Source organism: Dasypus novemcinctus, chromosome 16 (genome assembly GCF_030445035.2).
Source record: "Dasypus novemcinctus isolate mDasNov1 chromosome 16, mDasNov1.1.hap2, whole genome shotgun sequence".
Classification (NCBI taxonomy): domain Eukaryota; kingdom Metazoa; phylum Chordata; class Mammalia; order Cingulata; family Dasypodidae; genus Dasypus; species Dasypus novemcinctus.
Window position 1 is genome coordinate 18,038,711 of NC_080688.1, and position 25,722 is coordinate 18,064,432.

The window sequence follows — 25,722 nt, forward strand, 5'->3', positions numbered from 1 at the left end:
GGTTGAGTAAACAGTTTTAAAAATGAGTCAGGGGATGGGAAGTAGCTGCGGCTCAACTGATTGGGCTCTGGTCTACCATAGGGAGGCCCTGGGTTTGCGTACTGGGGCCTCCTTGTGAAGGCAGGCTGGCCAGCACCCACGGAGAGCTAACAGCCTGTGCCCATGGAAAGCTGGTGCAGCAAGATGATGCAACAAGGGGAGACAAGCAGACACAGAAGAAAGCGCAGCAAATGGACACAGAGAGCAGACAGCAAGCAAGCCACAAGGGGGGGGGGGAATACAAAAAAAAAAGTCTTTAAAAAAAAAATTGAGTCATGGGAGATGTGGCTCAAGAAACGGAGGACCCGCCTCCCACATGAGAGGTCCCAGGTTCAGTGTCCAGTGCCTCCTAAAGAAGACATTGAACAAAAACAACAAGCAGACATCGAGCAAAAGCAAATGAGCAGGGAGCAGATAAAACTCAAGCAGTTGAGTGCCCGCCTCCCACATTGAGTTCCTGAATTCACTCCCAGTGCCTCCTAAAGGAAACAGACAGACAATGAGCAGACAACAAGCAAAAAAACCCAACAAGCTAAACAACAAGCACACAGACAAGGGAATCATCAGGGGTAGGGAATGGTTTATATACAGTCACATAATAAAAATGTTTTTAAAAAAAGTAAGTCAAAGAAAAATTTTCATTTAAACATAGTTGGCACATGGACCAAGCAAAAATAGTAAAGTGGAACACAAATGACTATGTCTGGAAAATACTGGCACAGAATCTGTATCATGAAAGGAGAACTTTCAAGCAACACAGGTCTTGGTTCAACTTGACATTGACCACAGAATTCAGGAGAAAGTACTCAACCTTGAAAATATTTCAGAGCGCTTATCATGTAAGGGTTGTGTGGAATACAGTAAAGAAAAGTGAGGGGGAAGAGAAGAAAAGAATTAAAATAAGCCAGGAAAAAATAAAGAGAAAAAAGCCAGGAAAGGTTCAATAATTGAGGGGATATTAGCACTCTACCTTGAAGAACAAGCAGAACTTTTATAAGCAAAGAATGGAATGAGGAGCTTTTTAGGATAACAAGCATGAACAAAAGGGGAAAGAGAATTAAAACTTAACAAATACCTGCTACTTGAACCCACTCAATCCATAGAACAGCCTTATGATGCAAGTATTATCTCCAATTTACAGCTGAGGAAACAAACCTACACTAAAATAGCTAGATTTACCCAAGGATGTTTAATTAGTAAGATTCAAACTCAGATCTAACTCCAAAATTCACTCTTTAAGTTCCAAGTCTGTTGTGGCCATACCACTGCAGTATATTTTGGCAATGGGTGTACAAAAGAAAATGGTAAGGGTAGTGGATGTAGCTCAAGTAACTGAGTGCCTGCTTCCCATGTACAAGGTCGTGGGTTTAACCCTGGTATCGGAAGGAAGGGAAGGAAGGGAGGGAAGGGAAGGAAGCTAAGGAAGGGAAGGAAGGAAGAAAGAAAGAAATGGAACTAGAATACTCATATCAAGCAAGATCTTAAAAGCCCTAAATGGCATATTAGGACATTTGGACAGTAGTCTGCAACCAAGGACTGATCAAACTCCAGTATAAAAAGGGAGAGAAATTAAAGTCTGTAAGACTATTATTCAAAGGGCTATGATAATTGGTTAAGATGACTGGAGTCAAAGACAAATGCATTAATGTGTAGATTTTAGATACCACAGACTAATTTAATTACTCCATAAAGTACAAAAAGTGTTAAGACCACTAAAGATCTATAAGAACATATTTGGTCACACATGAATTATCCATGTTTACCTCTCCACTTTGTACTTGATCCAAACTCCTCTCACCAAAGCAATGACAAGCACTCTATCAATGACCCCTCTTACACATCTCTATGGAATCGTTCCACACAGCATGCTATTAGTTCTCCAATCTTAAAAAACAAAACAAAACAAAACACAAAAACAAATTCCTCTATCCTACACCCATTATCCCCCTTTGGCTCCCACCACATCTATCTATATATTCCCTTTACCTCAAAACTCCTCCAAAGAGGAATCTGTCATCCAGTTCCTCTCCTATTGCCTTTTTTTCCTAAGATTTATCTTTTTTTAAAATTTCTCTCCCCTCCCCTCCCCTTCCCCCCCGTTTTCCACTGTGTCCATTCGCTCTACGTTCTGTGTCTACTTGCATTCTTGTCAGTGGCACCAGGAATCTGTGTCTCTTTTTGTTGCGTCATCTGGCTGTGTCAGCTCTCCAAGTGTGCGGCGCCACTCCTGGGCAGGCTGTGCTTTTGACGTGCGGGGTGGCTCTCCTTGAGGGGCATACTCCTTGCACATGGGGCTCCCCTATGTGGGGGACACCCCTCCATGGCACAGCACTCCTTGCGCACAACAGCGATGCACGTGGGCCAGCTCACCACAGGGCTCTATCAGTTGAGCCAAATCCACTTCCCTCTCCTATTGTCTCTTGAACTTACTCCAATCGGCTTTCATCACACCAACTCACTAAAACAATTCTTATCAAGATCCTACCAGTGACCCTACAATCAATTTTCAATCCTCATCTTCTTCAATGAAATTCAGATGATTATTCCATCCTGGTAGAAATACTTTTTTCATTTGGTTTATAAGACACAGCTGTCTCATGTTTCTCCCAACTTCACCAGCTGCTTTTTTTTTTTCCATCCACTTGGCTGATTCGTCCTTATTTCTTCAACCTCTACAAATTGACATATCCAGGGCTCATCCTTCATCTCTTTAATCTAGTCACGCTCTCCAGGTGATCAACCTCAATTTCAAAGTCTAAATACCTTATGAAATTCACATTTCTAGCCTGCATCTCTCCCCTGAAACTTATTCTACTGCCTACTTAGTATTTCCACTTAGATGTCTAACAGGCACCTAAAACTTAAAATGCCAGGGAACCGATGTGGCTCCGTGGTTGAGCACCAGCTTCTCATACACAAGGTCCCAGGTTCAATCCCCAGCCCTCAAAAAAAAAGACAAAAAAACCTTATGAGGTCTAAACTGATCTTGATTCCACCCCATTCCTCAAAAAAGGCTGCTCTTAGTCTTCCCCACCCCAGAAAATGACAACTCCATTCCCAGCTGCTTAGCCCCAAAACTTTAATCTCTCCCTCCTTCTCTCCCTCTCGCACACATATACACTCTCACACATTTCATATCCAATCCCCAATCAAATCCCAATAATTATACTTCCAAAATATAACCAGAATCATGCCACTTCTCACTCCTTCCACTACCACCACTTTGGTCAAGCTCCCATCACCACCTCCTGCCTGGATAATCACTGCCAACAGTCTTCTACTGGTCTCCATGACTTCAGTCTCCTCCCCTAGTCTGTTCTCCACACACTAGCTATCCCTTTAAAGTAAGTCAAATACTGTCCCTTCTTAGCTGAAAACCCTCCATGGTTTCCCATATCATTCAGAGGAAAAGCCAAAAAAATCCTTATGATGGCCAACCAGGGACTACATCTCCTACCTCATCTCCTACAACTCTTCTCCCAATCTTTAAAAAAAAAAAAAAAGATTTCTACTTCTAGTCATCCTAATCTCCTCTGTCCCGGAAATGCCAAACTTGCTCCCATCTCAGGGCCTTTGCCCCTGCTCTTACCTCTGCCTAGCACACTGTTGCCCCAGATATCCACGCCTTGCTCCTTCACTTCTTTCAGGTCTTTGCTCAAATGTCCGCTTAACTGTAAGGTCTTCTCTGACCCACTACATGCTAAAGTATGGCACTCCCAACCTCCTTGCCCTGCTTTCTTTTTTCCTATCATACTTACCACCATCTGACATGCTACATAATTCACTCATCTGTTTTTCTCTCCACATTGGAATATAAGCTTCATGAGGGCAAGGACTTTGCCAATTTTATCACTGAATTCTTATGTAAGGCAGTGCCTGGAACAAAGTAGACTGAATAAACCAGTTGAATGAATGAATAAATGTTTTCAAACTGCATCAGTACACAGCAAAATCATCACCAACTATATATAATCACCCTCCTCTCAGGCCCAGTTCTAGCATGTCTGATATTTCTAATTACTCCCTCTTCATTAATAAACATATTCAAAACTTACCCACATTAAGATGGAGGCAGTGGGAAATATCCTGTCCCACCTTTCATTTTCACTTCCTACTACCACCTTCTCACAGCCAATCTTCTTAGAAGATATCTCAAATACTATTTCTACATCTCACTTTACAACCTCTTGCTCTATCTGCACCTTGTATGTTAAGAGCTACCCAGGATTCTGACTTCAGACCATAGGTCATGCAATACACATCTTTTACTCTAAAGATCTCAAACTCAAATGCTTCAGATGCAAATAACAAATATACAAAGCTGCAGGATGTCAGAGAATACTGAAAACACTAGGTTCAACTGAAAATTACAGGCCCCACTGGAAATCATTTAAATTGAATAAAAACACTATTACCAAAACACATCTGTTGTTGAAGCCCATTCCTGAGTGTCACTGGTATACAATCTCTGCAAAACCTGTCCATCTCCAAAACATGCCTGAATCACATCTGTATCAACTACTACCACTGTTCTAAAAGGACTCCTAACTAGTTTTCCTTCTTTTAGAGTCACCTTACAATTTATTCTTCACACAGCAATCAAAAGGACCACTGAAAAATATAAATCAGGTTATCATGTCCCTATTGAGAACTTCAGTAAGTCCTGCCAACCTTTCGCACCTCATGTTCTAACCTTCTAGGCTCACCGGTCACATACTAGCTTCTCTATTCCTATAACACTCCTCAGCCCATTTCTCCTACATCTTTGCATGGCTACCTCCTTCCTGACATTCACCTCAGCATAAATGTTACCTTCTAAGAGAGATGACCCCTTATTACAAAATCAAATGGAGCCCCACAGTCTATCACATCAGTTTTAATTTCTTCCCAGAATAAGTATCACTATCTACTTATTGTTGTATTTATCTGTTTTCTCTCATTAGAATACTCCCTAAAAGCCAGGGCCTTGTCTAACTGTCCATCACTATTTCACAATATCTAGAATACCTACCATATAGTAGGTACTCAATAAATATGTGTGAAATGAATGAATGAGAACATTCTCGGTGGGTTGGATTCATATTGACTTTGATCCCTATATATTTAGAATGTTAGTTTCTGGGGGGACGTGTCTATCTTATTCATCCATATATTACCAGTACCTGATACAGAGCTGGAAATGGGTTGAAAAAGTAATCTATATTCTCTAGCTAGCTAGATGGATATTTAGTGTCTATCAAGTAAGGTGAAGTATTTTATATACATTAATCTCTGCATCAAATTTGCATGCTAACCCTTATCCCTACCATTGTGGACACTGAGGCCCAGAGGGAATTATGAGACTTTCCCAGACCGCACAGTGCAAAGAGCAGAGAAGTCACATCTAATCAAGTCTGACTCCAGAGCATTCAATTTCTCTACACAAATGACACCTCCCTTCAAATCAGACCCTCAACATTGGTGCTGAGCTCTAGATCAATATTTCCAAATGGCTCTTTCACATCTACCTTACCCCTCAATTTCTTTCAGGTAGCACAAATTCAACAAATGCTAAACCAAACTTGCTACTTTCCCTGCACCCACTCCTATTATCTTTAGTTAAATCCACATTCCCTACCCATACAAGTCAGACATCTGGGATCATTCTGATCCCTCCTCTCTCAATTAGTTTAGCAAATTCTAATGCTTTTAACTTCAAATACATACATGGATCCAAGACCCATCCTATGTTCCCAATGCCTGTCATCCATCACTTTTTAATCTAAATTACCACACAAGTGTACCAACTAGCTTCCCTGATGCTCTAGTGTAATGACTAAGTCATTCACTCATTCACAGATACATAAACCACACTAAAATACATACCAAATTCAAGTTATCTGTTTAGAAGTCAAATTCAAAGAAAATTTAGATATTAAGGAACAATCACACATTCATACAATAATCATTTTCAAACACAAACCATAAAGGGCACTATTGGCACAGAGACTACAAAAATGAATGAGGCAGGAAAGCATGTGGCTCAAGCGGCTGAGCTCCCGCCCACCACATGGGAGGTCCGGGTTTGGTTCCCAGTGCCTCCTAAAGAAGATGAGCAAGACAGGGAGTGAGGTAACAAGACGATGCAAGGAGGAAACACACCAGAAAACACAATGAGAGACATGACAAGCCAGAAAAGAGGTGGCTTAAGCGATAGGGTGCCTCCCTCCCACATGGAAGGTCCGGGGTTCAATTCCTGGTGCCTCCTTTAAAAAAAAAAAAAGACAACGAGAGCACACAAAACAGACAGCAAGCACAAACAATGGGGGAGGGGGGTTAGATAAATAAGTCTTTAAAATAAATGAGGCAGCCAGCTACCCTCAAGAGAGCTCACAACCTGTCACTTATGATAAAAAGTGTTAAATGATTTAAAAGAGCTTTGCTGTGGGTGCAGTAGCAACACACAATCCACTGGCAGATTCCCCAAGAGGTAATCTAACACCAAGTCTCTCCTTTCCAGAAAGGATTACACACGTTCTACACCATTTGTGGATACGCCACATTCCTAAATCTTTCCTAGTAGGGAAAATATCTTAACTTCCCTCTGGGTCACATAACCCACCCTCCTTCATCATCTAAAATGAAGGCAATACAATGTTATCTTTGCTTTCACTATATTTGATCTAAGTAGCCATCTCTGAGATTTCCCTTGCTATTCCCTCATAGTAGGAACCTCAAAATTTGCATTGGGTTTTATTAATATCTTATCACATCCATGTATATACAAAAGATTAATTAGTTTAGTCCTTCATTAAAGATTACGTGTACAACTGCTATATGTATGAATGGAATATGAACGTACAATATGCTGGGGCACCGAAAAACTCATCCTTTACACTTCAGAGTTTAAGGTATATTTTAGAATTAGGTAGGCATTCAGCAGGTTATTTTTCAAGCCTTCCTACTAACTGCCCACAAAACCGAAATCCCGGAGAAAAGTTTATTCTGGAACTGTAAGTATGCCAGTAGGATGAGCTCAAAATGGTTTAACAGCAAATAGAAACACTGCCATAAAAACAGTTATCCTTCAGATGGCTGGGCCAAAAGGGACCTCACGTTTTACTATACAAAGTCTGAAATTATCAGCAAAGCAAAAGGAGAAGTGCTTTATTTTGTCTTATTTCACTGGGTTTTCATAATGAAATCACAGGGAAGGAATGTGGAATATATATAAAAGTAGCCTATACGGAACCAAACCACAAGTGAATAACAGCATACTTCTCAGCAGGAAGTTAACCACAGCACTTTCAGGGTCGGACTTCTGGACGGAAAGAAGGAACAGACCCGCCCCTCACTCGCCACCCGACCACCAGGCGCACCGCCGCAAGCTGCGGGCGCGGCGCGCGCTTCTCCTCAGGCGAGCGCCCTGCTGAGGCCCCGCGTCCGCCGCCCAGGAGCGGTGGGCCCCCGCCGCCCGGCCCTGCCCACCACCCCACAAACCAGAAGCGCACCTCGCCCGCCGCCCGCCAGCCTGCACAACGGACCAGCACCCGCCCTGCTCACCGGTCCCGGAACCCGCCGGCGGGAACGGAGGCGTCGGAACGCGCGGGCGCCCGGGAGCGCATGCGCGTGTGCTTGCGTGCGCGCCCCCGCCCCGCCCCTAAAGTGGACGTCCGTTGGCGGGCACGGGGCAGGAGGCGGGGCTTCGAGGCGGGGCTTCGAGGCCGGGCTGGGGAGTGGACGCTGCGCCGGGAAGGGGCGGGCTGGAGACCCGCCGAGCCCGGCGATTGGGCGAGCGCCGCCCGTCCTGCGTTCGAAGCGATGCGCGGGCTGGGAGGCCGGGCGGGGCTTCCGCTACGAGTGGGGGCGCGGCACGTTCCGCAGCCTAGGCCAACTTCGAAATAACCAAGCTTTTATTCCTTTTGGAACCCCGGAGCGCCTCCCTCGCCTTCAACACGCGGACGTATTTCACGTGAAGAAGCCGCGCGGGTTTAGTATCGTTAGCGCGGCGAGGACCTCACGTGACAGGCGCTCCCTTTAAGTCGCCGTGGGGTGAACCCTGATGTTAGACACTGCTGTAGAGCTCCCAAGGAAGCCATTCCTCGGGATCCGTGTTTCCTGCGAGTTCCGTACCCCTAAGCGCCCTTTGCGGAGGAGATAGGTTGATCTGTGTGGGAAGTGGGGGGATGAGGCCTGTCATCCTAATTAACTCTAGTTTTTCCCATCCTCCTTGAGCCACAGATCCCGCCCAACCAACCCAGCTCAATCCCTGAACTACTACTACATCGAGACCATTCAGGTGATTGAATTTTACTCCTTTCACTTCCCTTTATCGCAAAACTTCTTGAACAGTCTCAGAAGGAAAAATGTTCCCCTTTTCCAAACCTAATTCCTTAACTTCATTCAACATTAATTGAATGTTTAAGATATACAGCTCACTTGGAGAGAAGGGGGGGAAACACAGGGTTTAGTTTTCTCTTACTGATGTTAGTCTGGTGGGGAAAGACATCTTTTAACTCATCGCTGTGGTAGACTGAGTTATAAACCACGGAAAAAACATGTTCTTAAAGTTAATCTGCATTCCTGTGGGTGTGAGCCCATTATAAAAAGACCCCTTGAAGATATTTTTAATTAAGGTGTACCCCCAACTGAATGAGGGTGGGTCTTAATCAATTATTTAAAGTCTTATAAAAAAGACCCAGAAGTCACAGGAAGGAGAAAGGAGAAGATATCATCATGTGACAGAAGCAGAGATAAAAGCCAAGGAACCCCAAGTATCGCTAGCAACCAACACCAGAAGGCTACCAACCCCAGGAGAAAGCAAACCTAGCTTCTGAAACCACAAAACAATGAATTTCCAATGTTTAAGCCAACCCATTATGTGGTATTTGTGATAGAAAATGAGTAAGGGGTAAACACTGGAAGAATTCTGAGACACTCGATAGAAAAAGCCTAGATAGCTTTGAAGAGACTTTTAGTAGAAATATGGAGGTATTTCTGGTGAGGCCTCAGAAGGAAGTGATGAATATGTTACGGGACACCAGAGGAAAGGCAATCATCCTTATAATGTAGCAGAGGACATGAAAGTGTTTTCTGATATCAGATGGAAGGCTGAATTTGTAAGGGATGAACTTGGATATTTAGCACAGGAGACTTTTTAGTTTGCCAAAGGTTGTGGATGCAAAGTAACACAAATAGGTTGGCTTTTATAAAGGGTATTTGGGGTAAAAGCTTATAGTTCCAAGGCCATAAAATGTCCAAATCAGGCACCAGCAGATGCTTTTTCAGGGTGCTGCTATGTGGTGAAGCAAGATGGCTGCCACTCTCTCCCAAGGTCTCTGCTTTCCCCTCTGGGCTCACTTCTGGAGCTCAGCCGTGAGCAACCAGGCATAGGGTTTGTCTCCTTCCAGGCCTCCTCTCTGTCTCTTAAATGTTCTCCGCCTTTCTGCAGTTGTAGGTGAAACTGCAGTCCTCTCTCTCACATGGCCATGTCAAAATGGCAAAGCTCCCATTTTCCTGTAGCTCCAGTAAGAAGGTGGAGACTCAACCTGAGTCATACCTCGCTGATAGCGTTTAATCAAAAGGATCTCACACCCACAGGAATGGATTAGTTCAAAAACATAACCTTTCTCTTTTGGGGATTCATAAAAGAATTTCAAACTGTCACAACTTCCAAGCAAAATGTGAAAGGTATAAACTGGTTTCTCCTTGCTACTTATAAAGGAGAGAGGAAAGAGATAAACTGAAGATGGAACTCTTAAGCACAAAGGAAACCAAAATTGATGATGTGGAAACTTCTCAGCCTATCCAGATATGTTCTCTGAGACTAGGGCCAGAAGTGGCTCTATTAGCTCCCAAGAGGTGAATCCCCAGAGAACATGGCTCCTGTGAGGGTGTGGCTAAACAACCCTATTAAAGGGGTTTGACTGAGCATGGATCCAGGCAGCCATTTCAGAGTTAGTCAGAATTGAAAGTATCTTTGTCTGAAAAGGATCTGTGGAAGTTCCTTTTGTCTGATCATTTGGACCCCCTTGAACTGCACAGAAAATGGATAAGTTTTATTAGAATTTTGTATGAGCAGAGAAACCCAGCCAATCTGAACTTTCCAAAAGGGACAAAGAAAAGACAAATTGAAGAATGACTTTAAGGGCAGAACGATGTGAGCAAAGGTCTGGACCAAAGAAACCTCCTTGGATTGAGATACCCCAATCATGTGTTTGGAAATGATCGGTCCACCCCAGCACTTAAAGGGGCAAGAGCTTCCAATCCCCATTGCAGAGAGTTCACCCGCCCCCACCAATGTGCATAAAGACTGGGGTCTATGCCCATGTGTTTGGGGAGTCTATGGCTGCTGTGTAAGTGCTTGGAAGGGGGGGAGGGGCTGCTGCTTCAGCAGGCAGGGGCTAAAAGCATCAATCCACAGATGACTCAGAGACCTTGAAGTCTAATTGAGTTTGCCCTACTGGCTATTGTATTTGCTTGGGACCCACTACACTGTTTTTCTTCAGTTTCTCCCTTCTGAATGGGAATGTCTATTCTATGACTGTGCCACCATTATATTTTATTATTACCCTCCCCACCCCACCCCTGCCGCCCTTGTGGCATTTTTGCATGCTGTCTGCTCTGTGTCCATTGGCTGTGCGTTCTTCTGTATTTTTATTCCCCCCCCTTACTGCTTGCTTGCTGTCTGCTCTCTGTGTCCATTCACTGCACACTCTTCTGCATTTTTGCTTCTCCCTTTTTGTTCCATCACCTTGCTGAGTCAGCTCTCCACAGCACGTAGGCAGCCTGCCTTCACAAGGACGCCCCAGGACGTGAACCCAGGGCCTCCCATATAGTAGATGGGTGCCCAACTGTTTGAGCCACAGCTGCTTCCCCCCACCATTATATTTTGAAAGCAGATAACTTGTTTCCTAGGTTTCATATCCACAGAGGGAAGGGATTTTGTCTCAGGATGTACCACACCCATGGTAAATTTTGATGAGGGTTTATATTTAAGAGATGTTAAGTAAATGACAAGGCTTTTTGGATGTTGGGAGGGGTGGATATATTTTGCATGTGGGAAGAACATGTCTTTTGGGGATCCAGAGGGTGGACTGTAGTAAACTGAATTATTACCCCAGGGGAGAAACAAAAACAAAAACAAACCATGTTCTTAATCTGCATACCTGAGTGAACCTATTTTGTAAATAGGACTTCTTAAAAATGTTATTTTTAGTTAAGGCATGGCCAACTGAGAGTAGGTTTTTTTTTTTTAAAGATTTATTTATTTATTTGATTTTCTCCCCTTCCCCCCCTACCCGGTTGTCTGTTCTCTGTGTCTGTTTGCTGCGTCTTCTTTGTTTGCTTCTGTTGTCATCAGCGGCATGGGAATCTGTTTCTTTTTGCTGCGTCATGTTTTTGTGTCAGCTCTCCATGTGTGTGGCGCCATTCTTGGGAAGGCTGCACTCTCTTTCACGCTGGGCGGCTCTCCTTACGGGGCACACTCCTTGTGTGTGGGGCTCCCCTATGCAGGGGACACCCCTGCGTGGCCCGGCACTCCTTGCGTGCATAAGCACTGCACATGGGCCAGCTCCACACCGTTCGGGGAGGCCAGGGGTTTGAACCACGGACCTCCCATGTGGTAGACAAATGCCCTAACCACTGGGCCAAGTCCGCTGCCCAAGAGTAAGTCTTAATCTAGGATTACTGAAGGCCATACCTCACCTAAGAAAAGAGGACATCATGTGATAAGAAGCAAAGATAAAGCTAAGGAACCCTAAGGAACGCCAGCAGCCAGCACAAGAATGCTATTGACCCTAGAGGAAGCAACTAAAATAATTTCCTGATGTTTAAGGCAACCATTTTGTGTTATTTATGCTGGCAGCCTGACAATCTAAAACAATCTCTTTCCTTTCTATCTCCTCCAAAACACTACTTAACTTTCATTCCTGGGTACAGCTGACCCTCTCCACTGGCTCCTTTCCCACCTGTAAAAATTGCCCCACTCAAAAAACAACCTCGAGATTCCGCTTTACCACTTACATCCTTCACGCTACTACCTCCACTTTCATACCTTGTTTCACTCATGCCATGGTATCTAGCTTGGTCCTGACCACTACACTCTTAACACTTCTTTTAATTATCAGGAATGTCCTCCCAATTGCAAAGTGTTATTGCTCTTGTTCTACCTTTGTCTATATTCAATGAGTTAATGGTAAGTGGAGAAATTCTCAAATAAGGTTTGGGTAAATTCTGAACAAGAAACCAAAAACTCTAAGAGGAGAAAGGATGCTATTTGAGCCCACCAAGCCACCCTTCTTTCACAAAGCATCTTAATCCTCTGTGTACACTGTGGCCACATAATGGAGGCGAACTGCTAGAATGTCTATGTTCTGGACTGTCATTCACCCTGTATCCCTAGTATTTGTCTAATAAATGTCCTTTCTCCATAAATATCCTAATATCACCAGAGGTCTGCCCACAATATGTGGCAACCTGCTATGAATTTCTAGTGACAGGGATCTACAATCCAAAGTATCTGCAGGCAGTAGGAATCTAGACTCTGATGCCAGACTATCTAGATGGGAATCCTGCCTCTCCCACTTCTATGTAGCCTTGGCTCTGTTGTACTTTTTTGCAGGCTTTCAAATTCTTATGTTCACAGTATCACCTTAATATCCTTTATCTCTTTAGTCATATTTTTCCTTAAATTAAGGAGGTTTGTGTGAACAGCTTTTATTAATTGTTTTAAATCCTGTGTTGCATCTAAATTCTTGGTTTGTTCCTTTGGCTGGGCCATGTCTTCATGTTTCTTAGTATGGGTTGTTATCTTTTGTTGCTACCTAGGCATCTGTTTATGTTGCTTACTTTATGCTGTTGATCAATTTCTCTCTCTTGCCTGGTGGTTTTATTTCACAGCTCTTCTTTGATTTTTAGTTTAATTTTTTCTAAAACTTTAATATGGCCTTGTTTAAGCAGTCAAAACTGTAGTAGGGAGCTGCTAATGGGGCCTAACCAGGTCCTGTGCCTGGGAAGGAACCAGGGGTCCAGCCTGTCTTCCTTCACTTTTCCAGATGACCAGCAAATGACACTCCTCAGCAAACCTTTCCATGGAAATTAATCCTATTTCCACCTAACTCTTTGAGCCAGGGAGTGATGGTAGTTAGGGTTCGTGGAATACTCATCCCTCCACTGGCCCCTCCCTCTTCCCTGGGAGGAAATCTGTCTCTGCCCCTCTCCATTGGCAACTCAGTCTCAGATTGAACCAAGGCTGGTCCCCTCGGCATGGAGCATGGGCAGCATTCCCAGCCCCGGGGTTATCAACTCACGGTTTTCCCTTTGGCCTCTCCACCTCTTGGTCCCCAGTCCCTCCTGGACGATGCATGTAGTACTCTCCTGGTCTGCAGGGGTCCCGAAAGCAGCTCCCTCGGACAACTTCTACCTACTTTGCCAAGCATCACCCTGCCTGAGTTATTACTTGGACACCATCTTGGATTGCTTCCCCAAACTCCCAATCGACACTTAGATTTCAGATCGGCAGTTTTAACCTCCTAGTACTGCTTCCTTTATCTGTGAAATGGAGAAAATTAGAACAGACTAAGATACTTTGTGGTAGGATAAAATTAATTAATTCATGCAAGACCCCTAGAACTTGACAAATATTAGCTATTATCTTACACCTCAAAATCTAAACTTTCTAGCCACTGTGATTTACAAATCTCCTTAGAGTCAGGAGAGCCCCATGGCTCAGGGGTGCCTACCAGGGGTTTAGAAGTGATGCTTATCAAGTTCAGAAAAGTCAGACATCTCCCACAGCTTGCCTTTACAGACTAATTAATGTGGTAACACCTCAGCCACCAATATCCAAAGTCTTCTACAATGTGACCACAAGGTATTATTCCAGATTATCCTCCCACTGGTGCTCTCAAGGTACCCACTCATTTGTCAAACTATATTATAGACATCATGTTTCCTGAACACAGCTCTATCCTCTTTCAACTCTGGGTCAACTTGGAAAGAACTCCTACCCTCCCCCCCATCTGCTCAACCTGTTGAAATGTCACACCCAAATCCTCCCGAATTAAATATGTCACTCTTTTATGCCTACTACACCATTTCTACCTTTATAACAAAGCTGAGCTCCCACTACCTTTCGAAAATTCTGTAAATGTCTTCTTCCACTAGAATGACAGTTTGTGTGCAGACCATCCTGCTAAGCTGTATATACACCAGTGTTTATTAGCACAGTATCTTGCATATAGATGATCAAAATTCACTAGACTGAACTGCAGACTCTCAATTCACTTTCTCACTCTAGCCCCAGTTACATCTATAGTGGTTCAAACACCAAAGATGTGAATTCTTAATTCTGAGCTAGGTTCCCCCTTAAGTTAGACCCCTTGCTTTAAACCTAAACTAGCCTAAAAGTCTAAGTCAAGTCCGCTAACACAAGGAAGGCTTTGAGAATTATTTGTAAAGGGTACTTTTTTTTTACATTTAGAACACTATCCTTACAGAAACACACTTTAATGATTTGACACAAAAAATTCAAATGTTCCTTAAAATTGAGAGAATAAACTAAATAAGAACACATGGAGTTAAAACCTAGAGTAGGTCACTAGAGACAGGATGAGAACTGAAAAGGGGTACTGATGCCTAATGTATGTAGAATTTTTAATTAGCTTTCACTGTAAAAGTGTAGAAATGGAGAGTTGATGGTAACACATTACAGTGAGTATAACTAACACAGCTGGTTTATAAATAGGATTATAGCTGAAAGGGGTAGTCTAGGGATATAAATGTAAATTGAACAAAACCTAGAGAATAATCAAGGGATTGAGTAACAGTGAACCTGGAGGTGGATGAGGACTGTGGTTAATACAAATACAAGAATGTCCTTCTATGAACTGGAACAAATGTACATCACTATTACAAGGTGGTAAGAATATGACGATGCATGAGGAAAATATAATGTAACTTATGAAGTACAGTTAACAGCAATATTGTGATATTCTTACATCAGCGTCAAAGGAGGTACATATCAACACTAAGAGTCAGTAATAGGGAGGTATGGAATTTTTTTCTTTTAGACTAAGGAAAACGAAAGGTTTACTGGGGCAATGACTGCAGATCTCTGTGGTTTAAGTGAGAGCCACTGTACCTTCAGAGAGATTATAGAAGGCATGGGACTGTATAACATAGTAAACCATGTGGGAGAAGACAGACTGGCTAACAGTACAAACATAAGAGTATTCTCTCATGAAGTATAACAAATGTACAATACTAATACATGGTATTAATGATAGGTAGGTATATGGAAAAATATATACCAAATACACACTACTGTCCATAGTATAGTATAACAGTCTGATGATGTTCTTTCATAATCTGTAACAAATGTTTCACAACAATGTAGTGATGGTTGAGGTATGATGTATGGGAATTTTGCACATTATGCATGATTGTTCTGTAAGCTCACAACTTCTCTAATAAAAAATATATATATTAAAAAAATTAAGAGAATATATTTTATCAGCAATTTATCCTTTGCATGTTATGAAGTACTGGGGAGTGACATTATCCACTGGAAATTTATCTTTTTAAAATTAAATTATAAACATATAGTTTTAACAACTGGATCATCTATGTATAAATAACCAATAGACGAAATAAGAAATGCTGTTTAATATCTCTCTCCCCAGCCCTGAAGTTAAATACCTGACAATTGCTGAAAAAACTGAGCCAAAAATTACTAGTCCCATAGTGCTAAACATTTTGCCATAATTACTGTCAAGTCCATACTGATTTCGAATTTTAAAATATTTTACAAAATAATATATTCTAATTTCTAATTAGATCAAAATTAATTAGATCAGAATTAATCAGCCTAATTTTGGGGGGCTCTGTTTTAGTAACATGGTATTCTAAGAAGTAAACCTTACCAGCTAGCAAATAAAATATTTTTATAAGGCAACAGATTCATATCTTTTAAAATAGATTTTATTAAATAACCTAGGTTAACTACAAAACCTTTATACAGTAATTCCAATTAGTGAATGGCAATTTCCTTTAAAAAAAAAAAAGTTCATTTTATGTTCTGCTGCTTTATACACAGGAATGACTTATTTTATATATATTAGCTGCAACATCTAGCCTATAAAATTTAAAACCATCCTTAATGTCTCAAAGGCAGAGTGAACTTCATAATGACATACTTTCACATTAACCAGATGACAAAGCATAAGAAACTTTGAACCATAACAATTCAAAATAAAATTTACAGAACAAGCACTTTAAAGTCAGCTATGGCGTGTAACTTTCACAGTTACTCTTGCGTGTACATATTTTATTTCATCAAAGGATATCAACCAATGAAACAAATGTTCCTTTGATGGAGAAGCACAAACACATTTAGGATCCAAATACTGTATTCTGGTTGTAATACATGCAAGACAGACCCTAAATTAGAAAAATCATCTTAAAGAAAATGAAGAAAAACAAAAAGCAGCCAAGAATGAACGCATTTACAAGCATGTGAATAGGGCCTTTAAAATGTGAACTCAGTATTTTAAACCCCTTCGTTCTCAGGTAAGGGGTTAAGAGGCCGAGAGATATATCTGCGAGGGTGAGGATACTGGAGGTTGGCAGTGTCAGCATCGCAAGAGTGTTCTACCAGAGGAGGAGGAGGAGGAGGAGGAGGAGGAGGAGGAGGAGGAGGAAGGAGCTGGGCATAACTGGACCATCTCGATCCAGCCCTTGGGGAATCCAGAGGGGAAAAGAAATACCTGAAACAATGAAGACAGGAACAAAACACCGGAACAAACAAAAACAACAGGAAAAAAAGAAAAAACAAGAAAAGGAGAAAAGTAGTAAATACAAAGAGAACCAAAGAGGAGAAAACACATGCTGGAAAAAAAAAAGTTTAGTATATTCATGCCAAAACTAACAGAACATAATAACAAAAATCAAGATCTTATTCAAATCAAGATTGCTTAAGCAAATGTAGAAACAAAAGAAATATAATCTATTAAATTTAGAATGTTTTAAAAAACCATCAGTAGGAATTTCACAAAGAAAGACATTAATTGTATATATTTAAAGCATTCGTCAGAAACATATTAGATACTATCCTGTAAATTTACAAACTGGAATTTTTTAAAGCAATTCTTCATTTGTAGCAGTAGCAAGCACACCTCTTTCTGTGCCTACATGATACCAAGAACCAGTTCAAATACATTTCACATAGTATGGCTAGTTATTGCAACGTTCTTTTGAAGAAATACAATCACTGAACATACTGTATATTTTTCTGCAAAAAAACTTAAAACTACAGAATATTCATGAGTAAAGGGACCCAATGAATGTTATGTTGTTATTCTTCCATTTTATCACTTACCCGTAAGATAATATTTTAGCAAACTTAAAAATTTATATCTTTGTCATCAAGGTCAGAGCTCTAGAGGATATGAATTAATGGAAACAGCTAACTAGGTTAAGAAAATTCTGGGACATGGAACATTGGCATCCATTTGCATGCATGATTTTAGCAAACTTTTAACTGCTTTTCAAATTATAGTATATTTACAAATTTTGACTTGGAGGAAAGCTTAAGCCATGGAATCACACCATAAAAATACACAAGCACATATTAGAAACATTTATCTCTTGAGTGAATACTAAGTAAAAACTTACAAAGGTGTTTTCATTTTGCTACCAAATTATAAATACCAATACCAAATGTTTAACTTGGCTACAAACTGTACAATCAAATTACTTTCATTTTATTACTACTACTCCCACTCCTTTACTAATATTTTTTAAATATTACAAAGAAATGAGTTGTACTGAATAATATACATAAACCAATTCTACAAAAGGTAAACAAGTTAGCACTCAAAACAATGCTTTGAAAATTATTTATTGTCTTCAAATTGAAATGATAAAAATTCATCTTTTTCACTTACTGTTTTAGAAAACAAAAGAAGCCTATAGTCTCCAAATCGAAGTGATATTTTCCTCTCCTCCCAACTACTTATAAAGTTGATAATCCTTTTCATTTTTAAACTCCTGTTAGTTTCAGGAACTTTTGGTAACAATGTCTCAACAAAAAGCCTTTCCATTTATATTTCAAAAGTTCCAAATAGTGTCAATATACTGGCTAGTACAAAAAATTAAATACATGGTTTTTTAACGGCCTTTTGGACTGCGTTTAGTAGTAAGCAGGCTGCTGGTGTGTCTTGGGAGAGGTCAAACGGCGCTGGGGAAGGGGAAAAGGAGCTCGCTCTCCATTCCCGCGAACATGCAACAAGCAGCAAACAGCAAAGTTACTCCGATTAGCTTGTACTCAGCTGTGCTTTCTGTTAGAGGACATAATACAAATGGAGAAGGGAAAAGCCATCACAGATCTAACACACACGGTTATTGGCACAGTAAGAATACAGAACAAAACTTCAAAGCTCTTTACAAAAAAGTATGCACCAGACACAACAACCAAAAACCAGATGTTTTAAAAATTAATACTAACATTTTTTGCATCATGAAATCATTATTCATAATCTGAGCTCTCTCTACGCAAACTATTCTGATGAAAATACTTAAAACTTCAAAATGAAGTAACAGCACTTCTTTATTAAAATATAGCAGTATAAAAATAGGGTAGGAAGTTTTTAAATTCAATTCACTCTTATGGAAGAGGACAACAGGGTGAGCACAAGATACTTGTTAGGGCTGTGTTTGAACGTTTCCTGAATCCTATTCCAAATTATTCACAAAGCCATAATAAAATGAGAAAGTCCTACAAATTCACATATTTAAAACCTGAGTATGAAAACAAAAAGATGTCTCTTTAGACTGCATCAAACATTCACTATTAAGACAAAGAATCTAGAGGAGTGGGTGTGGCTCAGTGGTTGAGCACCTGCTTCCCCACATGTACAAGGTCCTGGATTCAATTCCCAGAACCTCATTAAAAAAAAAAAAGATAAAGAATCTAAAAAATACTAATGATTCTAAAACTCAAGATCTTAAAATTTATCATTTCCTCCTGTAATCTCCACTAAAGTTTTCTTAAAATAATGGCCAAACTATTTTTGCACTCGTGTACAAAGCCTTAAATGATCTATTGTATACTTAAAATCCCAGTTTGACCTGATTCAAGGCCACACTGCTGCCAGCACAAACAACAAAAGCACCAAATGTTCATCTAGGACTAAAAGCCTCCCTACTAATCCACATTTCTCCTCATCTCAGTACATCAGAAGCAAAGTAAAATCTTTAATGAAGTTTTAAACAGTTCTAATGGTAGACCATGGAGTGTCAGAATATAATTTAGTTTGTCTGGGCCTCACAAACCAATAAATATTATGACTGCGTAAACCACCTATGGAGCTAACAAAATGAATTTTTAGATTCTATAGTGTCATAATTATGCTGGGTATTTCATTTCATTTCTTAAAAAGCATGAGATAACAAGCTTTTAGTCAGTCTCCCAGAATGATTTAAAAATATAATTTCAAGTATTCCCACAAAACAGCTACCTACCTGCCAGCAGAAGATCCATTTAATGAATTTTGTAGATTTGGATTATTTGAACCTAGGGAAGGGTTTGAGTTTCCCTGCTGAGAACTCCCATTAACTGGGCTCCCATTACCTTTCAAAATACCAGTACACTTCCAATTGTCCATATAATTAGCTGAAAGGAAAATGGTCAAATACAAGAACATGATTAATACCTGTGTCCATGCCCTCAAACTACAATAAAAAAAATAAAAAATAAAAACAAAAACTTTATAGCTCAAGTTCTTCAGGATGGACATTAAAGATATTTTTAAAAGGAAATAAGTATCTCTAATTATTGTAAAAATAATTAAACAATTATTTTTCAGAAAGGTTTAAAAGATTAAGTTTTCACCATTCACTTCCAGTTTCACTGCAAGAGGGATATTAACAATTTTCTAAGCTACTGTGTTATTAAAGTAATATTAAAAGAAATTCTTTGTCTTCATTATAAATGAATTTCAGTTACCATATATATTTGGGTAACAGAGTTGTCTTCTTGGTTATGCAAGGGTAAGTCATGTGGGAACCAACAGTCCTAGGAGATGGATGTGGGTATCAGAACTTGGGGATTTTAGTGGCTTCTCCAACATGGTCTAATTCTTTGAATGCAATATTGGTCACTAGTGATAACGAGCCCAGAAAACCCAAGTAAGGGAGTCTGCTGGGGTATGGTCCTGACTAAGTTCCAGAAGCAGGAAAGGGCTACAAGGCCCTTGAAATCAAATGACAGTGAGGAAAGGAAGTTCTGGACAGATTCTACCACCACCTAGGGCTGAACACGGAAGGCCCTCTAGCTTAGCAAACTGTACTTTGGAGAACAATAACTGGTCAGGGTAAGTGTACTAAGAATTATTATTTTGTATTCTAAGTATGGGACACTCTGCTAAGCTGGGACATGGACATGTCTACCCAATGGATAAACATCCATGGAAAAATTGAAACTGAGCTACAGCAACCACAGTCAGTGTCAACTGATCAGACTGAGTTCTCTCTCAGCTTGGCATTTTTAAGAAATTTTTCAGATCAGTAACCCCAAGATTCTTGAACTTTGAGGAATAATAAAGAAGAGGTAGGGCAGATGCTGGGTTTTCTGATACTAAAGCAAATTATTTAATAAAATAAGTGATGATTATAGTCCTATCCTGAGTTTGTTGAGGAGTAACACAAGTTACCCTTATAGCACATGGTATCTTTTCATTGGTATAATGTGTACTATGTTACAATTAGTTTTAGTTTTAAAAGTTGCTTTGTTTCACATAGCAACTTAAATAACAATCCAATTAGTCATTACTGGTAGGAATTAAGTAAATTCCTGAAGGTTCAAAATAGTATAAATTAAGCTAAGACATTAATTTAAAAGTAGGTATAGAAAGATACTTTTTCTCAAAATACTTTATTTCAGACTACATTTTTCAATGAGAATTCTATAGTAGAAATATAAAACAACTATTCCTTTCACTGAAACCTTACCTTTCCACAATCTTACACAGCCATCATCTCCTGACGAGGCTAGTACTGTTCCCGTTATATTCCAACTCACTCGCCAGACCTGAGAATTGTGATTATCAAACTGAGCCACTACATGGATTTCAAATTTTGTTGGCCCACCAGAGGAAGTAAGTTCTTTCCTGTTAATAAAACATTTTGCTGAGGAATTCTGAGGAAAGATACTAAAATAATATATACGGTTCTAATAAAATATACAACTAGTGTCCCATAGTTACCACATTATTTTATAATAATATGCATATGTGTACACCCTTCCAGTTAGCTCACAGAAGCTGGGCCAGTGTGAATCTCCAGGATCTGGTAAAATCCTAGCACATAATGCACATTCAGGGACTAGTTCATGGAAGAAACACATAAGAAAAAAGAACCTTATTTCCCCAAACAAGGTTGAGGAGTAAAATAGATAATTAAATTAAAAACAAGGAAGGGTGGGAAGAAGGGGGAAAAAATGGATGGGGAGAAAGGAAAACCAAAGTTCACAATTCTAAAAAGTTAGAGTTTAAATAGGTATTCACAAGAAAGGCTCAATGCTGATTCAGTTTTCCTTAAATAGACTGCTATTTTTCCTTCATTTAAACATATAGAATACTATTCACATTCAGAGGGCCCAAATCACAGTTAGTATTAGCCTAAATAAAACACGAGAGGGAAACGGACTTTGGCCCAGTGGTTAGGGCGTCCGTCTACCACATGGGAGGCCCGCGGTTCAAGCCCCGAGCCTCCTTGACCGTGTGGAGCTGGCCCAAGCGCAGTGCTGATGCGCGCAAGGAGTGCCTGTGCCAGACAGGGGTGTCCCCCGCGTAGGGGAGCCCCACGCGCAAGGAGTGCACCCCGTAAGGAGAGCCGCCCAGCGCGAAGGAGGGAGCAGCCTGCCCAGGAATGGCGCCGCCCACACTTCCCGTGCCGCTGACAACAACAGAAGCGGACAAAGAAACAAGACGCAGCAAAAAGACACAGAAAACAGACAACCGGGGGAGGGGAGGGGAATTAAATAAATAAATAAATCTTAAAAAAAAAAAAACACGAGAGATACAAATTTCCTCTTTATTCAATTACCCTCAACCAAAATTTACATATTTATATATAAAATGTTTATTAAAGAATCCATTTTTTTCAGATAATAATTGTCTCTACTCACTCCACAAACAAAAATAATCAAAGATCAAGAGTATTTTCACACTGGTAACTGTTTCTAAAACTCACCTGACAGGTTTTAGGGTGAAAATTCTCACATCTTTGGTTGCTATAGCCAAAATATGGAAAGACCTTCCCAAGTTTGGAGCAAATGCAATATCATGGACAGGATCAGTGACGGTCATAAGAGTTTCTGCTTTTGCATATTTCCTAATGAAAAAAAAGAAAACTATTAACATTAAAAATTCCAGAATTGGAGGAAATAAACAAAGTTAGCAGTTTAAAAATAAATTTTTTTTTCAGAATTAAAATCCAGACTTCACAATTAGTGTTTAGTGAGTTGACTAAAACTCAAAGAGCTATGTCCAAGTCTTAATCCCCAGCACCTATGAACATGACTTTATTTTAAAAAAGGGTCTTTACAGATAATAATTAAGTTAAACAAAGTCATAAACATTTCTAATGACAGAAATTTCAGAAGACTGTTTTGGTCTTACAACCCAAAGAGCTCCAGATGAGATCACCCTGGATTGAAGGAGGCCCTAAATCAAAGCAGTGTCCTTATAAGAGCTGGAAGAGAAGACAGGCAGACGCAGAGAAGGCCGTGTGCAGAGGGATGCTGCCACAAGCCAAGGAGTGCTGTGCTGCCAGAAGCTGGGCAAGGAAAGGAAGGACTCTGCCCTGGAGCCTTCAGTGGGAGTGTGGCCCGGCCAACACTTTGATTCTGGACTTCTGGCCTCCAGAACTGAGAGAATAATCTCATGTTTCAGGCCACCCAGTTTGTAGTAATTTGTTATGGCAGTCCTAGGAAACTTAATACAACCTCCCAGATTTCTTCCTTTGATACTTGAAGTTCAGGTTAAATCGGTTTAATAAACACTTAGTTAAAAAGAGGTATTGATTTATTAGCCATTCATAATGTTTTTAAGAAAAGGGTGTTTCAGTATAAATTAAAAAGTAAAGCTAGTAACAGTAGAAATGTCTTTTTTTTTAAGTGGAGATGAAAGGAAACTATGCCAACTGTATTTCTATACCTGTAATAAGAGAGTTAGAAAGGCAATGAATGAGATGACAAGTCAGTTTCTATTAGCTTTTTTTTTTCTTTCGGTGGGGTGGTTTTTTTTTTGAGGTACCAGGGGCTGGAGATTGAACCTAGGACCTCCTATATGGGAAGCCAGCATTCAACCACTGAGGCATACTGGCTCCCCTGAGTTGTTTTTGTTTGTTTGTTTGCTTGTTGTTTTCTTGCTTTCAGGAGGTACTAGGGACTGAACCCAGGACACCCATGTGGAAAGCAAGCACTCAACCACTTGAGCCACATCTGCTCCCCTCTATTAGGTTTTACTGTGTCTTGGATTGAATATCATGTAGAGAACTAAAGCACATAACCCTGTGTTTTGAAGAGAGGGTTAGAGAAATGACTCTGTACCAATTTTCTACCATCCTCCTCTAATATACTGTGATACCTCAGTACTCATCATTAATTGGTTCCGGGAGGTATGACAAATACCAAAAATGATGAATACCAAACAGATTTTTCCCATAAGGAATAATGTAAATAAATTTAATGCATTCCCAAACCAAAGACAATGCACATTTTTAAGGCAATATGTAAAAAAGACAGAGATGTATATCACTACTTTCCATGAGAAATAAACCTAAAAATTAATACTTAGATTAAATAAAACAAAAACTTCACTTTACTTGTACTGAGAAGAGTCCATGGCCTAATGGGATGGTGGGAGGAGAGTGGTGAGAGGAGAAGGAGTTTACATGAAGTGTTGCTTGGAAGGAGAGTCCCCTCCAATAGAATATCGGCACTTGCACTTCAGGTGTTCTTTCTCTTTTCTGTCTTTTTTCAACTTGCACCACAGGCTCAGACACACTCTTTGTCACATTCACTAAAAACTTATCCAATGAGGACTGCTTCTATCTTCTTTTCAGAATTCCTCAGATGTGTGAAAGTGTTTTATCATTCAATATATTCACATTTCTACTTGTCAGAGCTTTGTCCGGATGGTACTTCTCCACCAAGTTTTGAACTTCTACCCATTTTGCACACATTTCTTTTATCAAGAACTGGGAACATCCTCCCATATTTCCTCCTCACCTGAAGAAATCTCTTTAGCCACCTCTTGTTGCTGCTCCTTCAGCAGTCGCTGCAGCTCCTCAGTACTAAGCTCTCCACGACGTTCCTCCACTAACACCTCAACATCAGCAGCATCGACCTCCAGACTCTTAGACTGGCCCAAAGATACAACATCCTGCTGTATCCTCTGTACCTGCAGGCTTGGGGTCAGCCTCAAACCCTTCAAAGTCTCTCTGCATCACAGCTTCTGGCTACAAATTCTGGCCTGATAATGCCTTCTTCTCTTTTGTGATGTAGCTTCTACTTGGCATTTTTTTCCCAAAAAAACTCCAATCTCATCACAATTAAAAACTTGATGGGGAATAAAAGCCTCAGCCTCTATGTCCTCTCGAAATTCACTGAATTCATCTGCAGTGTTTTTATTAGCACTCACTGCCTCACCACGCCTCACGACACTATGGATACTGGTACTCTTTTTTAAATTATCAAACCAGCCATGCTGGTCTTAAAAACTTCAATGCTCTCATCACTGGGTACCGGTTTGTTTTTGAAAGGACCAGCATGAACACTTTTGCTTTTTCATATATCATGACTTCCCTGTGCCAACAAGCTGTTCTCATTTACCCAAGTTACTAAAAACTATTCAACTCCCTCCAGTGTCTGAGAATGCTGCTTTGTTGCTGCTTTAACTCCTTCATGACATCGGCCTTTTTTATCGCTCTTTATTCTTAACAATGGTGGAGACTGTTGTTCTAGGCACACCATATTCCCTAACAAGATCAGTAATGTGAATACCGCTCTCACATTTACCTATTACTTCTTTTTTTTGCTCAATGGTTCTGTGAAGTAATTTTCTTTTCTGCTCAGCACTACCACTGATCATTTTCTTAGGACCCATGATAAGGAAAAAAACAAAAGAATAAACAAAATGACCGCAGAAGCTAAGGTAAGACCACAATGGAGTATGCACAGGGCAAAAGCTAGTGTTTGACTAACATGTGACCCTATGTTTTGGCTGGAAAGGGTAATGTGTCAGTCACAAGGCAACCAAGACTGACAAGTTATAGATTGTGGGCTGAGTACCAAACAAACGATGAGTATCGGGAAAAAATGTTTGCATCAAAATACGTATAGTACCAGATTTGAGGAGTTTCAAAGCAGTCAAACCAAGGTAAGACTGTATTGTGTTCCAGCATTCCACGCTTAACTTTCTCTTCATCCCACCATTCATTCTGAACTATCTAAAGAACTGGCATGCCTCCAGTGGCAGTTTAGTATTACGTAAATTCCAAAACTAGATATTGGATTATGTTTATAAACTGGTCTGTCCCTCTGGGTATATTAGATTGGATTCATAATTTTCACTTTTACTTGATTAAATAATGATCAAGGCTTCGACTGGGTCATGGCAGGACAATGGGTCCCCACCCCCT

General features: G+C 40.4%; 2 protein-coding genes across 3 annotated transcripts in view; both read right to left on the reverse strand.

Annotated features, from left to right (window-relative positions):
- The window catches only part of CEP192 (centrosomal protein 192), a 129,263-nt gene extending 121,591 nt beyond the window's left edge, over positions 1-7,672 (reverse strand). The window contains 1 exon segment of the mRNA XM_058277264.2: positions 7,582-7,672. Within this exon segment, the coding sequence (XP_058133247.1) occupies positions 7,582-7,643 (62 nt within the window). The 5' untranslated portion in view covers positions 7,644-7,672.
- An 8,309-nt stretch (positions 7,673-15,981) lies between these two features.
- Positions 15,982-25,722, reverse strand: part of SEH1L (SEH1 like nucleoporin) — a 37,092-nt gene continuing 27,351 nt past the window's right edge. The window contains exons 6-9 of one of the 2 annotated variants that reach the window (XM_058277267.1): positions 22,270-22,410; positions 21,028-21,185; positions 19,540-19,690; positions 15,982-18,356 (exon numbers count right to left, since the gene is read on the reverse strand). In XM_058277267.1, the coding sequence (XP_058133250.1) occupies positions 18,344-18,356; positions 19,540-19,690; positions 21,028-21,185; positions 22,270-22,410 (463 nt within the window). In that variant the 3' untranslated portion in view covers positions 15,982-18,343. The remainder of the gene's footprint in view (positions 18,357-19,539; positions 19,691-21,027; positions 21,186-22,269; positions 22,411-25,722) is intronic. The other variant, XM_058277266.2, reaches the window with a different exon arrangement.